Here is a 14726-nt window from a genome sequence, read left to right as displayed (position 1 = left end):
TAAAATATTATATTATTACGATAAAAATCTGCAGTGACAAAATGTAATATATAAAATGATATATATTGGGATTATTTCATATATATGCTCTGTTATTTGATTGTAATAATATATATAATTATTTCACAAATAATATAATAATTTATTGAAATGAAACAGCGATTTAGATACTTTACAAATAAAACATGCTTCATGCAATTATAGCGATTATTTTCTCTCTTTATTTTCAACTCGATGGACGCAAAGCAAAAGATCAGATTTGCATTGCCGTTGATCGCATGTTTGCATTCCTCCATGTTTCTCGATCGCTCTTTGTTTTAGCAAGAAAGATAAGAATGTTGTCGTTTATTCACTCACGCCAGAGATAGTGGCGATGTCGCGAGTGTGTGTAGTACAATGGGCCCATAGAGCTGAATGACATTATTGAGAGTGATTCACAAAGTGATTTGTTTCTCTGTTGAAAGACAAGTAAAACACAATGCTCTTGAATAGGGACATCTTCAAGTGGATTTTGAGGGTCCTCTTGTACATTGACTGTACTCGAGGAGTTCACTTTGGCCTACAGAGCTCTGTTGTGCGACCATAAAAACAGATGCAGCTAACTTCAGACTGAGCTGACTTAGTGGTTAGAAACTTAGAAAGCTTCGGATTTGAATTTGGCTTTGCCGTGACATCGCAGGGCTAATGCGGTTGCTGCAGTGCATTATGGGAGCTTCTGGGAGGTGAGCATCGTCTGATCGAGTGTCTGATGTAGTTTTAGCGATCATAAATGCTATCTGGTGTTGGTGCTAGGACAAACGTGTGACTGAAATCAAGTCGTGACGCTTGACATCAGCACATTGTGGGTTATTCTGACCAAGTGCCGCCCACTTAGACAGGAAGAGACCGCGTGACGTGTGAAGCGACCAATCTTGTTTTTTGTGCACTTGTGGTTTTGAACGATTGAGATGTTTCTGCACTGATTTCTTAAGAATAACGTCATCTTTTGCTTTCTGCTTGATTTTAATCATGTAGTATTAAAGTAAATAAGACCATTTGGATTGTATTTTGACTTGTTAATCACTTAATCTTGATCATTTGCTCTTGTGAGAGTTTTAAACGTGAACTAACCGGAGTGAGTGAGTAATGCTGAGCGCTCGTGTCTAATTGTGGACGGTTACATCATGAAGGAAACAGTTCTTCTCATCTTCATAATGTTTGACCTGAAGCAAACTGTGTGCAAGCATAACTACTGTGATTAAATTACAATATCATGATATTATAGTCATTCTATATCATATTAAAAGTATACATAGTATACACTATAGTTATAATATAGTTATTTTTGTTGAATATTCAACCCAAAAATGATATAATGCCTATTTTTAGTGATCAAGTGAATTGCTTCACAAATGCTTCATCTCGTTTATTTATTTGGAACTTGTCGGACTCCGACCAGAAGATGAGATGATTCAGAACAAATTAATGAATCTGCGCTAAAGTTATAAAACACTCGAGTTCAAAACTGTCAAACTAATATTCGTGTTATTGCAGCTTTGCTCTCTGCTTTTAAGCAGCTAATACTCACATTCACTACAAAACTCCTGTTGTGTTTTCAGCTGCATCAAGAAAGACTCCGAGCGACTTGAAGTGAGCGACGCTGACGTGGGATCAGAGCTCTGGAGGGCCAGCAGAGGGCAAAGGTCAGACTTGAGATGCTAAGCTAAGCTGTGTCATACTTTTACTTGCTATTTTACTGGTGATGTGAAAATACATGCTCTTGAGTATAGAGTATGTAAGATAGTGCACCTTAAATGGCTGTGAACTTAAAATGATTTAGCCATGAGACACAGGATGTTGTGTTGATTATGACAGGAAGATGAATGCATTTTCAGAGAAACTCCCGTAAAATAACTTTTCAGGTGTATGTATTTGGAAACATGAATTTGAAAATCTTGTAAAGCTGCTGCATGTTTTAAATGTGTGGAATTATGGGAGATTCATTTATTATATAAAATGTGCATTATATTTTAAATGTTATATAATAATTAACTGGTGCTTCTAAAAATATTTTCATAGTCGCACGCAGTAGTTTTCAGTCGCAAATGCGACTGAAATGGTCGCACTGTCGAGCCCTGCGTATGAAATAATTGTGATATTATAATTTTATATAAATATTCATTCTCATCACATTTACATTAAATTATGAATCAGACATGTTCACAAGTCTCTGAGGTCCAAGTCAAGTCTCAAGTCTTTAAGGTCGAGTCTAAATCAAGTCTTAAGTCTTTAAAGTGGAGTCCAAGTCACGTCTCAAGTCTTTAAGGTCGAGTCTAAATCAAGTCTCAAGTCTTTAAAGTGGAGTCCAACAGCTAGTTATTGAGGCTAAATCGGTTTTGAAATACTGATTTCACGATATGATTTTCTCAAAAAATACTTTAACTGTGTGTGAGACAAATTAGAAATTATCCATTTATTGTCCATTTATTAATTGTCAGACAAAATGCTGCACATTTCTTTGTAAAATTGAAATATGTCAAACAACAAAACTAAATTGAAATTTTAAAACAAACCCCAATCAATCAAATGAATAACACAAATTAAATTAATCTCATATAAACAAACTAAGGCTTTGTTTGTGCTCTTTTTAGGGGCAACCACAGTATTTTAAACACAACACAATCCTAACAAAGAGGCTGCATACATGCAGCATGAGCCGTTTTTAATCTACATTGGATTGTATAATTTCGAAATTTAAAGGGTTTTGAAATACTGATTTCACGATATGATTTTCTCAAAAAATACTTTAACAAAATGTAAGACAAATTAGAAATTATCCATTTATTGTCCATTTATTAATTGTCAGACAAAATGCTGCACATTTCTTTGTAAAATTGAAATATGTCAAACAACAAAACTAAATTGAAATTTTAAAACAAACCCCAATCAATCAAATGAATAACACAAATTAAATTAATCTCATATAAACAAACTAAGGCTTTGTTTGTGCTCTTTTTAGGGGCAACCACAGTATTTTAAACACAACACAATCCTAACAAAGAGGCTGCATACATGCAGCATGAGCCGTTTTTAATCTACATTGGATTGTATAATTTCGAAATTTAAAGCAAAAACTAAATGTTCTGACTTTAGTTTTGTGAAAATATTCTACAGAAACATCTGCACAAAACAAAACAGCAGACAGGCTGAATTATAATGCAGATTCACTCTCTGCCAGCAGGTGGCACTTGAACAGCAATTAAACATCATTTCCCTGGTTGCCGCTGTAAACAAAGCAGCGCTGCGGTTATGAACACTACTTCAATATGCATTATACAGAGGCAAGATAAAAAGAAAATACCATCTAAACTTTTCTAAAGATAGCCAGTTCCCCTCAGAAATACATTCATATAAACTCCCATACCAAATGACTTGCGTTTTTTACGAGTCTTATGAGTCACGAGTCCAAGTCAAGTCTCGAGTCAGCTGTTCACGAGTCCAAGTCAATTCCCAAGTCTTTATTTATGCGACTGAAGTGCAACTCGAGTTCAAGTCACAGACTCGAGTTTCCATCTCCGTTATGAATATATATATAAATGTTTACAAAATGTATATTATATTATTATTTATAATATATGTTAACATTAAATTACTCAAATTGAGAGACTTTTTGAAAAACTAAAATATGGTCACCCTACTAAAGCTAAATTTCCCTTGTAATGACTTGCAATGAGAAGCATTTCTAAACCTGTTGTCCAACAAAAGAGAACACTATAACGTTTTTACTCCACAACTGCTTGCGATTAGCAATGGATTATAAATATACTTAATTATGATGAAAATACCAAAGATGGCTTGAATAACACAGATAAACTATACATTGTCGCAGTCGAGTGTTTATCGTCTTTGTTTTATCATTCAAAACGTTTATATCTTCTGTTTACTCAGTTACAGCGATAGCAATGCCTTTGTCCATATTAGCAAAGAGTATAGGGATTTCCTGAGTCCTATTACTTCTGTGATGCACATGTGGAGTTTCTGCGCGTGGGCGCCCTCTGGCATCCAGTATGAATGAAACGGACATTAAATGTGTTTAAAGCGCTCAATAATGGCCAATCCATCCTATTTTGGGTATTTATTTATTATATATATTTTTTTTTAAGTATCGGTTCAGGCACCGTTTCAAAAGTATCGATTTGGCACCAGTATCGTAAAATACCCAAACGATACCCAACCCTATCTAACACTAGCTTGCTCTATTCTTTTTCTATTCTATCGGTTTTCTTTTTATTTATTATAGAATTAAAAAAAAACTTGCTACGTGTACTGCGTTAAGCTAACTGAGACTTGTTATAGCACTTGCATATCATTGCTCTTTTGTTGATTTTGATTGCTTCCATTGTCCTCATTTGTAAGTCGCTTTGGATAAAAGCGTAGCTAAATGACAAAAAAAAAAAAGTATTTAGACACTTACAGTAATCGTGTCTTTGCATTACACACCATCAAATCATGTGTCATTTATAATGAAGGAAGATGCACAAACACACTTTTGCAACAATATTAATCATTCACATTCTTCACCAGCAACATGGAGGAGTTCAAAGTTCAGACCGCCAAACACCCCGTACCCAACAGTTCACCCATGCGTCCGCACAGCGAACACCCAAAAGATCACGCGGCCAAACGCCTGTCCTCCGCATCCAACGGCATGAGCGACGGAGGAGCGGGAGCCAAAACGCCTGTGGAGATCACCGCGCTGGAGGAGTCCTTCCGCCGCTTCGCCATCCACGGAGACACGCGAGCCACCGGCAAAGACATGAACGGCAAGAACTGGTCCAAACTGTGTAAAGACTGCGGCGTCATCGATGGCAAGGGCATCACCCTCACAGACGTGGACATAGTCTTCTCCAAAGTCAAGTCAGTCAGCATTTGCACCACTTTTAAACATTTAGGACCAGAGTTGGGGAAAGTTACTTTTAAAAGTAATGCATTATAATATTGTGTTACTCCCTAAAAAAGTAACTAATTGCATTACTTAGTTACTTTTTATGGAAAGTAATGCGTTACAGTACTTATGCATTACTTTTTCTCATCTGGGCTGTGCTTGCTTGTTTGTTTTTTATATTAAAAAGTTATATGTTTTGCATATATAAAAGGCTGATGGAAATTCAACATAGGGGAAAAAATGGGAAAACAAAGTAACTGGCATTACTTATTTGAAAAAGTAACTTTTCTTGTAAATTAAAAAGTAATGCGTTACTTTACTAGTTACTTGAAAAAAGTAATCTGATTACATAACTCGCATTAGTTGCAATATGTTACCCCCAACAATGTTTAGGACTAGAGCACAACAGGCGGGTTATGGAAGTAAAAGTCACATTAATTTTCTACACAGATAAATTGATTTTTTTTGTTTGTTCTTGATGCAAAGCTAATGACTTGATATGCACACTTACAAATCTGATCTTCTACTTTTTCAGTGTGCAATTAAATTTTACATTCTTGCATTTAGCAGACACTTTTATTTAGTTCATGCATTCCCTGGGAATCAAACCCATGACCCTGGCATTATTAGTGCCATGCTCTACTATTTGAGCAACAATCTCTTTGGATTTGAGACTTTAGTCTTTGCAACTTTACAGATCTTCTTTATGCACCAAGAGCTTGTAACACTCCAAAGAGAAAATAAAACGTGAAATCGCATCATATAACCCCTTTAACACTTCCTTCTCCCTTCTTGCATCACTCACTTTGAGTTTGTTGCAGTGCATCCTGGGATTGCGTTGCCTATGAAGCATGCATGCGATGCTGTCTTTGATTTTGGCCAAAACTTTGTGCCTGAAATGCTCAGTGCTGTCTAGGTAGGATGCGATTACACTGTCAACCAATAGGATTTTCTCGCAGACATCTGGCACAGTGTGTCACATACACATAAACACAGATGTTGCATGCATGTAAACAGCAAAAACACTATGAGATCTGTTTTGTGCCGCGTTCAGATGTGGATTAAATCTGGTCATCTGACCCACTTTTACTCACTCACATCTGATTCTCCTCTTAATGCGCCACTCTTTCACAGCAGGTTCAGGTCAGGTTAGCAAATCATGCAGGGAAGACGCGAGTGAGTGACAGATTAATATGCATGTATTTATTCGTCCCTCACTTGTGCATGTCATATTAAATCATAAATCATACAGCCTCTTTTATCAAGCTGTGTCAGAGGACAAATGCTCTAACTGAGGGACAAAATTGCATTTCTTAACTGATCTGTGCATTATGCAATATGTGCATGTTAACAAATACAATAACAATAACAAAATATTGAATCAGTGCAATAAGCTTTGCAGTGTAGGAATGTAGCTGTGACATTTTCTGTAACAGAAAATATTTTTTTTCTGAATATGCATTCTATAAAACCAAAACAATTGTTACTTAAAATAAAATAAACATTAACAGAGATCAAATTGTTTTTGTTTAGTTTAAGTTGAAGTGCTAAAATAACTAAAACAAAAAAAATATTCTTAATATTATTAAATAAATTATTTTTTTATCAAATAATTTATTATTTAATATTATTAAATAAATTATTTATTTATTTATCTAATAAATTATTATTTAATATATTATTTTTCAAATAAAATCCTTTTAAAAAATACACAAAAAAATTATTAAAACTAAAATGAAAATATATATAATAAAAAATATATATATATAATATAAAAAATAAAATTTTATTCAAAATATTTACAAAAACAATATAGTATAATAGTGTATCAATGAAAGTAAAATAACACTGCACGGTGAAGAGGAGTCGTGCTGTGTTGATGTTTTTCTGGTTCTTCCCCCACAGCCACAGGCCATGATGGCTCATGCTGAATAACCCTGATGACTGCAGGACAGAAGGAGTCATCGCTGCTTCAGTAGGGCCAGATTTTAATAACGTGCCCTTAATATAGAGCTCCGTACACACTGATCTCGCCTTTAAACATCCAGTCTTCAGATGTTTAGATAAAAGTGCTGGTTTGTTCAAATAGTAGAATGAATCTTTGTAGCATTTATGCATAGAAGATATTCTCTTCCTTTTATCAAGCCTGCAGTAGTGAAGAGATTCTTCAACCCGACTGAGCGAGAATAAAGATTATTCTGCTAGACGGCGTCAGAACAACGTGGCTGAGCAGAAACGAGAGGCAGAAAGAACCAATGCATGCATTAACATTTAAAAGGAGAAGTGCAAGCAAAAAGGAAGTCAGTCCCAACCCTTTATGCTATTATAAGAGTATTATTATTATCATCATCATCATTATTATTTCATGGGCAAAAAAAAAGAAAATATCATGACAGCAGTGCAAACAACTCTTGTGGTATATTCCACGTCTTTTAAAGCAAGCAAGCAAAATGTAAGTTATTTTAGCAAAATGTTTTGATGCTTTTCAGGTGTTTTCTGACCTATTAGGACAGATTAAAACCCCTCCGATTGATGTTAATGATGCTTGATAAAGTCCCGGCACATTTAAAGCTGCAGCACACAGCAATGCAAACATTACAATACTCCTCCATTCAGCACGTAATACCACAGTACAGACAAATAGACATAAACCAGTGTTTCTGTGGGTTTTAAAAGGTCTTAATTCAGTTTAGAAAGTCTTGTTGCATGCACTGCGAAAAAATTAATTTGTTTTCCAATACACATTTAAACATCTGTGAATCAAGATACATTTAGTTGAGATGCAAATTGAAGAAAATAAGTCTTGTTTTCTGAGAAACTGAACAAAATGAAGCGAGTTTATGCTTGAAAGAAAAACAAATATGTCAATGGGGAATGAAAATTACTTTCTCTTTCAATTAAGTACATTTGTCTGAGCCCATTGGCAGATATTTGTTCTTGTTTTAATCATAAACTTGTATCATTTTGATTAAATTCTCAAAAAAAAAAAACAAGACTTCCTATGATTTACCTCTATAATATTACCTAATTGATGATGCTGAGTTCAAAAATATCAATGAAAACTTCATATCACATATACTTTTTTTTACCCCCACAAAATAAGAATGTTTTTCAAATTATATTTACAGTATGTGTCAGCTTTAATGCACTTATCAAAATAAAAGTTTGGGCTTTAATGACAAAAAGTAGCATTCAAAATGTATCATACATTTCAAAATGTATGAAAATATAAGACTACTTCGCCTTAAAATGGCTGTCACAAAAACAAAAATGCTACAAAATGCATCATATTTTGTAAAAAATAAAAATAAAAAGTGTGATGCTCTCAAACTATTTTTGGAATCAGCACCTCAAAATGAGAAACAAGTATTGGGTTTCATTCAGCAGATATGATGCAGAGTGGCTGTGTTTTATGTTTTCATGTGTTAATAACAGCATATGTATGTTTATGTCTCTATGAACATGTATAAATATGAAAGCATTCAGCACAAGCTCATAGTAGAGAGAACAGCGGCTGACATTAGGCAGCAGGAACAGTCGCAGCGCTGAAGGATCGCACAAACAAAACTGCTCAGCGAAGAAGTCAAATTAATTATAAAGCCAAAGAGGCGTGTTTACCCAAGCTTGTTGCTATGACAGCAGGGGGAGACGACGGACTTTATGGGCTTTTGTTTAGGTTCTCGATCACCATGGTAAAGGCTGTTTGTGTTACTATGCGCCGCTTTACGAGCCGAATGCATTCGCTGTAAGTGCATGCCTGGAGTCATAATGCAAATCCTGCTTCAAGACCGGATAAATCAGCCGTTCTCTACTGGTTCTGCTTTGGGACGCTGATTTTGGCGAGCAAACGCAGTACCAAAACTGTTTGTCGTACTGAAGTAAACGAAATACCGTGCAGTTTGATTGGACGCTCGGCCCTTGATGGCAGCAACTACAGATACGGGAAGCATTCCCTCTCTTTTAAAGACGATTGGAAGTGCATTTCTTCCTCTGAAATGAAAGACTGGGAAACACTGTACAGCCGTGACGCCGGGCCTCTCAGAGCTGACATGTTCGTGTGATCACACACGCCTGCTCTCGGTTCATGCAACACTTTCAGAGGCCTTTATCCAAGCACTTCCCATGCAAACTTAAAGGGACAGTTCACCTAAAAATGAGAATTAGCTGTTAAAGACAATTTTTAATATAACTCCGACTGGATTCGTCTGAAAGAAGAAAGTCATATACACCTAGGATGCCTCGGGGGTGAGTAAAACACAGCCTAATTTTCATTTTTGGGTGAACTAACCCTTTAATTTACTCACCCTCAGGCCATCCAAGATGTAGACTTTTTTTCTTCAGTCGAACAGAAAAGAAGATTTTTAGCTGAAACTGTGGTGCTTAGTGATTCATAAAATGCAAGTCAATGGCTGCCGGCACTTTAAGAGCCAAAAAACACACATCAGGCAACACAAAATGAATCCCTGTGGCTCTTGATGATATATTGAGGTCTTATGAAGCGATCAGTCTGTGCACGAAACTGAACATTATTACCTGTAATCCAGAGCCTCAGGCAAATGGGAAATCTGATTCTTTTCCATGAACTGATTCTTTTGGACTATTCGTTTGGTTCAGTTCACTAGTTTGTTTACATAATCAGGCAATGACGTAACATATGCGCAATTATATTATTAAAGCACCCCAAAATGGTGTGAAACGTGGATGTTTTACGTGTCTAAAGCATATAAAGTGAATAAGCTAGTCTTCATCAGCTCACGTTTTTACATAAACCATGAGAAACCATGAAAACGTTCATTTGGCCCCTTCATTTGAGTGTTTTCGGTTCACACATGCGCAGATCAGCGGCTCATCGGTCTTCAGTTCGAGTCGAACTGTTTCTTCAGTTCAGTGACTGTTGGATGAACTGGAGCGCTAGATCAGTTCACTCATCACAGGATCAGATATACGGCAGTATTTCGGCTCGTTTCCAGTCGGAGTGACTGTCAGGCGTCTGAAAGTGAGTTTAGATTGAGTAACTTGTAGATCTGTGCTGCTCGAGCTGCAAACAGTTTCAGACGAGTCAGATGGTTCATTCAGTTCGTGAACCGGACATCACTCCGGACCGTTTGTCTGAGGCTTTGGATTACAGATGATAATGCTGTAAATAATGTTTAGTTTCTTGCACAGACTGATCGTTTCGCTTCATAAGACCTCAATATATCAGTCAGGAGTCACTGGTATTAATTTTGTGTTTATTTATTTATTTGACAGGGACAATGCACATCAATAATAAATAAATGTACAATATGCCAGAATTATCCAGAAGGCTATTTTGCATCTGCAGTCCCTAAAAATATAAAAAATTAATGAATACATAATACTTGCATACTCCATAATACATATAACATTTACACTATTCCTAAAAAAAAAAAACATCCGCTTAAAAGTTATACTATACACAGAACCAACAAATCAATACCAGCTCACTCATACACACAATCCAACTGTCAAACAAAATGAAAATGTATCAATAATATCATAATATCAATATATAGACAAAGATAATGTATGCATACAGACAAGTAACAGTAGCCCTAATCATTCAATCAGTACTAAACCAAACAACCTCATATACATAGCATAAAAATCTCAAACTAGTGTTGCCTGATGTGCTTTTTTGACTCTCAAAGTGCCGGCAGCCATTGACTTGCATTTTCTGAATCAGCAAGGACCACGGTTTCAGCAAAAAATTTTCTTTACTGTTCTGCTGCAGAAATAAACTCATCTTCATCTTGGATGGCCTGAGGGCGAGTAAATTAACAGCACATTTTCGATTTTGGGTGAACTATCCCTTTGAATCATATTTCATGCAAAAATCATCATTTACGGACCCTCATGTTGTTCAGACCCTGTGTTATTTCTCATGTGAAACACAAAAGCACAGCATCCAAGCTGCTAATTATGTTTGATATTTTAATTTCAGTGTCACTCAAAGCATTTCTCATGTGTTTACAGAAGCTCTTTTAATCAGGTCTTGCATGTTTCTGCTCTGCTCTGTGCTTATGTTTGATGCCACCAAATATACTGACGAGTTTATCATCCATTTGTCATTGTTTTCTAGGAGCAAATCTGCCCGCACTATTACATACAGCCAGTTCAAAGAAGCGCTCGAAGAGCTCGCCAGGAAGCGGTTCAAAGATAAGAGCAGCGAGGACGCCGCGCAAGAGCTTTACAGAATGATAGAAGGGAAATCGCCCGTTATATCTGGAGTCACGGTAAAGCCCACAGCAGATGTGCTGTTCTTTCTCTAAACGAAGAAGCATTGATGGTATCCTGTTTTTCTCAAACTTTTGTAAATCGTTTTGGAGAAAAGTTTGATAAATGCATAAATGTAAACATGAGTTGATGAAAAGCTTATAATTAATTAAATCATAAAAATGTAAAATAATTAATTTGAATAATAAAAAGAAAACACTAAAAAAGAAAAAATATGTATTTTATGTTCACCTGCATTTAATGTGACCCTTAACCAACATCAAAGAACCAAAACATGTGAATTTGTCGTTAAATTATTAAAATCTCAAGGGGACTTTAAGTAAATATTTTAGATCAAACTGGTTTGGCTCACAAAAAAGTTTGGGAATCTTTGCTGTGGTATACAGATGAAATCTACTCACTTATTTCTTTAATTAATGGTTTTAAATGTATACGAATGAATACATAACTAAACCATCTGCTGATTTCTAAATGTAATAATGATGAATATATCGCAGTGATGATAAATATTTATGAAGACATGAGCTTATACAGTCATGTTCAAAAGTTTGGCATCAGAAGGATTTTTTTAAAGAAATTTATATTTTTATTTAGCAAGGATGCATTGAATTGGTCAAAAGTGCCAGTAAAGGCATTTATAATGTTACAAAAGATTTCTATTTTAAATAAATGCTGTTCTTTTGAACTTTCTATTCATCTGTAAATCCTGAAAAATAACATTTTCATGGTTTCCACAAAAATATTGTGAAGCACAACTGTTTTCAACATTGATAATAATCAGAAATGTTTCTTGAGCAGCAAATCCGCATATTAGAATGATTTCTGAAGATCATGTGACACTGAAGACTGGAGTAATGATGCTGAAAATTCAGCTGCGCATCACAGAAATAAATTATATTTTAACAGATATTCACATAGAAAACAGCTATTTTAAATTGTAATAATATTTCAAAATTTTACGGTTTTTACTGTATTTTTGATCAAATAAATGCAGCCTTGGTGAGCAGAAGAGACTTTTGAAAACATTTTTAAAAATGGAATTTATCACAAGTCTCTTTCTGGACTCGCAGAGAGCCGTGGCTTCCCCAACCGTGTCCCGTTTGACCGACACCACCAAGTTCACCGGATCGCACAAGGAGCGTTTTGACGAGACGGGCCGCGGGAAGGGCAAGGCAGGGCGAGTGGAAGTGGTGGATGCGTCCGGATACGTCTCCGGATACAAGCACGCAGGGTCATACGAGAAGAAAGTTTCAAAACCTCCACAGAAACCCATGTGAGGTTCTCCATCCAGCAGTGAACGCAACGGAAGACAAACCCGACTCTATAAAGCACAAATGTATTTCCCATCTTCCATTGAGGGTACGTCTTTTCCTGTGAATAACATTGAGTTTATGCTCCTCTTTCTGTAAGTGTTTTATTTCTATTAACTGGAACGCTGTTTACATCAAACGCCGACGTCACCAGCTGGTACGTTCCTAACAAACACGATGATGCCAAGAGAAAGACAGGTGACTACAGTATTGCACGATCTACTAGTGAAGGTTTTGCTGTTAATCTGTCGTGAATATTGACATGAAATTAATATTTGGCATTTTGTACTGATGCAGTAGAATCAGGCCTGAAATATACTTTGCAAATGCTTGAGTAATGCAGTGCAAGTCCATGATCCCACAATTTTTGTTACAACAACACAAAACTAAGATTGCACATTTTCCATCTCCATTTATATTTAATGCATTTGGCAGATGCTTTTATCTTAAGTTTAAATTTGAAGGTCATGCATGTAGAGTATGTTTCAGGCCTAAGATAAAATATATTTAAATGCATTTGTCTTAGTATTATTTACACATAATTTAAAGGAATAATTCATCCAAAAATAAAAACTTGCTTAAAATGTCCTCACCCTCAGACCGTCCAAGATTAGGATGAGTTTGTTTCTTCATCAGATTTGGAGAAATGTAGCATTGCATCACTTGGATGCTCTGCAGTGAATGGGTGCCGTCAGAATGAGAGTCCAAACAGCTGATAAAAACATCACAATAATCCACAAGTAATCCACAGCACTCCAGTCCATCAGTGAACATCTGGAGAAGACAAAAACTGAAACTAATCCAGGATTAAGATGTTTTGATCTGTGCAGATTTCTCTCCTAATTCAGACCAGAACACTTTTTCACTGGAGGAAGCGTTATTATGGATTATGGACTCGGATTTGAGTTAAAAACGTCTTAATGCTGGATTAGTTTCAGCTTTTGTCTTCTCCAGATGTTAACTGATGGACTGGAGTGCTGTGGATTACTTGTGGATTATTGTGATGTTTTTATCAGCTGTTTGGACTCTCATTCTGACGGCACCCATTCACTGCAGAGCATCCATTGCTGAAACACTGATGCAATGCTACATTTCTACAAACCTGATGAAGAAACAAACTCGTCTACATCTTGGATGAACTGAGAGTGAGCATATTTTCTGCAAATTTTCATTTTTTTTGGCAATCTAATGCATTAATGGCTGAAAAAAAACTGACTTGATAATCATTTGGTTTGGTCTCATTTATCTAGATTTTTTTTAAAAAAAGCTGATTTTGTTTGCATTTATATGCAATATATTTTAAAATAACCGGATGCAAAAGTCCAACCATCGTAAATTATTGTTTGATGCATAAAGAACTGACCGCTGGTGCTCAAGATTGTATATCTAGTAGTTTGGTCGATGTTTTTTCAATTGATGGCATAACTATGTATTTCTAATGGTATAATATGAAACACTGCCTGTGTGTTTTAACTGTGGAATGATTAGCTATAGTATGTGAAAGGAAACAGCATCAGCAAAAGTTCAGGATTTGCTCTGATCACAATATCGGACCCAACGCATCAAGTGTTATCATACTTCAATACAGACCGAATAATGTCGAACCAGCGGGAAACATGGCTGACAGTCCTTACAAAACTCCTCTGTGCATCTGAACTAAAAGCTTTGGACAAACATGACACAAACAAATAAGTTGGCTGAAGTTTCTAAGGATTTTAACACATATAATCAGACCCACACAGAATCTGCAGCGCTGAATTAGAAACTAACAAATTGCATGTTTGTTTATAAAAAATACTTTGGCTAATCTGATGATCTTTCTGCCTACTCTAAGATTTATTATTAGCACATTTTACCATATTAAAATCCATTATGCAGCATTGAAGCCTGCTGATTGTGTCTGGGCCTGTTTATCAGCAATAGATCAAACTGCAAATGAAAATATTAAAAGGTATTTTGTATTCTGCTGTGGTTTTAGTTTGAAAAGCACTGTTGTTATATTTAACATGTCATATCGAGGCGCTTTGCTGTTTTTTTTCATACGTGCAGTGTTTCTGCCTACAGAACAATGTTTACAAGAGAAGTGACATGCTGTATCTAACGCTGGCATGATGTACGTCTAAATGAATACATTCCCTTTACCATGACTAGTGTTCGGATTTATTTATAAACGCACTGCCATCTGAACACGCTGGACGAGATCCAACCTTCAGGGTTCCCACACTTCAGTGACTTTC

The 14726-nt window shown here is 35.8% G+C and overlaps 1 protein-coding gene across 1 annotated transcript in view; it reads left to right on the top strand.

Moving 5' to 3' along the window:
- Window positions 1-13013, top strand: part of tppp (tubulin polymerization promoting protein) — an 18789-nt gene extending 5776 nt beyond the window's left edge. The window contains exons 2-5 of the mRNA XM_016570874.1: window positions 1599-1682; window positions 4564-4896; window positions 11025-11178; window positions 12250-13013. Coding sequence (XP_016426360.1) covers window positions 4568-4896; window positions 11025-11178; window positions 12250-12456 — 690 coding nt within the window. The 5' untranslated portion in view covers window positions 1599-1682; window positions 4564-4567 and the 3' untranslated portion in view covers window positions 12457-13013. The remainder of the gene's footprint in view (window positions 1-1598; window positions 1683-4563; window positions 4897-11024; window positions 11179-12249) is intronic.
- Window positions 13014-14726: the final 1713 nt, after the last annotated feature.

This window comes from Sinocyclocheilus rhinocerous, unplaced genomic scaffold (genome assembly GCF_001515625.1).
Source record: "Sinocyclocheilus rhinocerous isolate Xijiao unplaced genomic scaffold, SAMN03320098_v1.1 scaffold1614, whole genome shotgun sequence".
Lineage (NCBI taxonomy): Eukaryota > Metazoa > Chordata > Actinopteri > Cypriniformes > Cyprinidae > Sinocyclocheilus > Sinocyclocheilus rhinocerous.
This window is presented reverse-complemented; position numbering and strand designations above follow the sequence as displayed.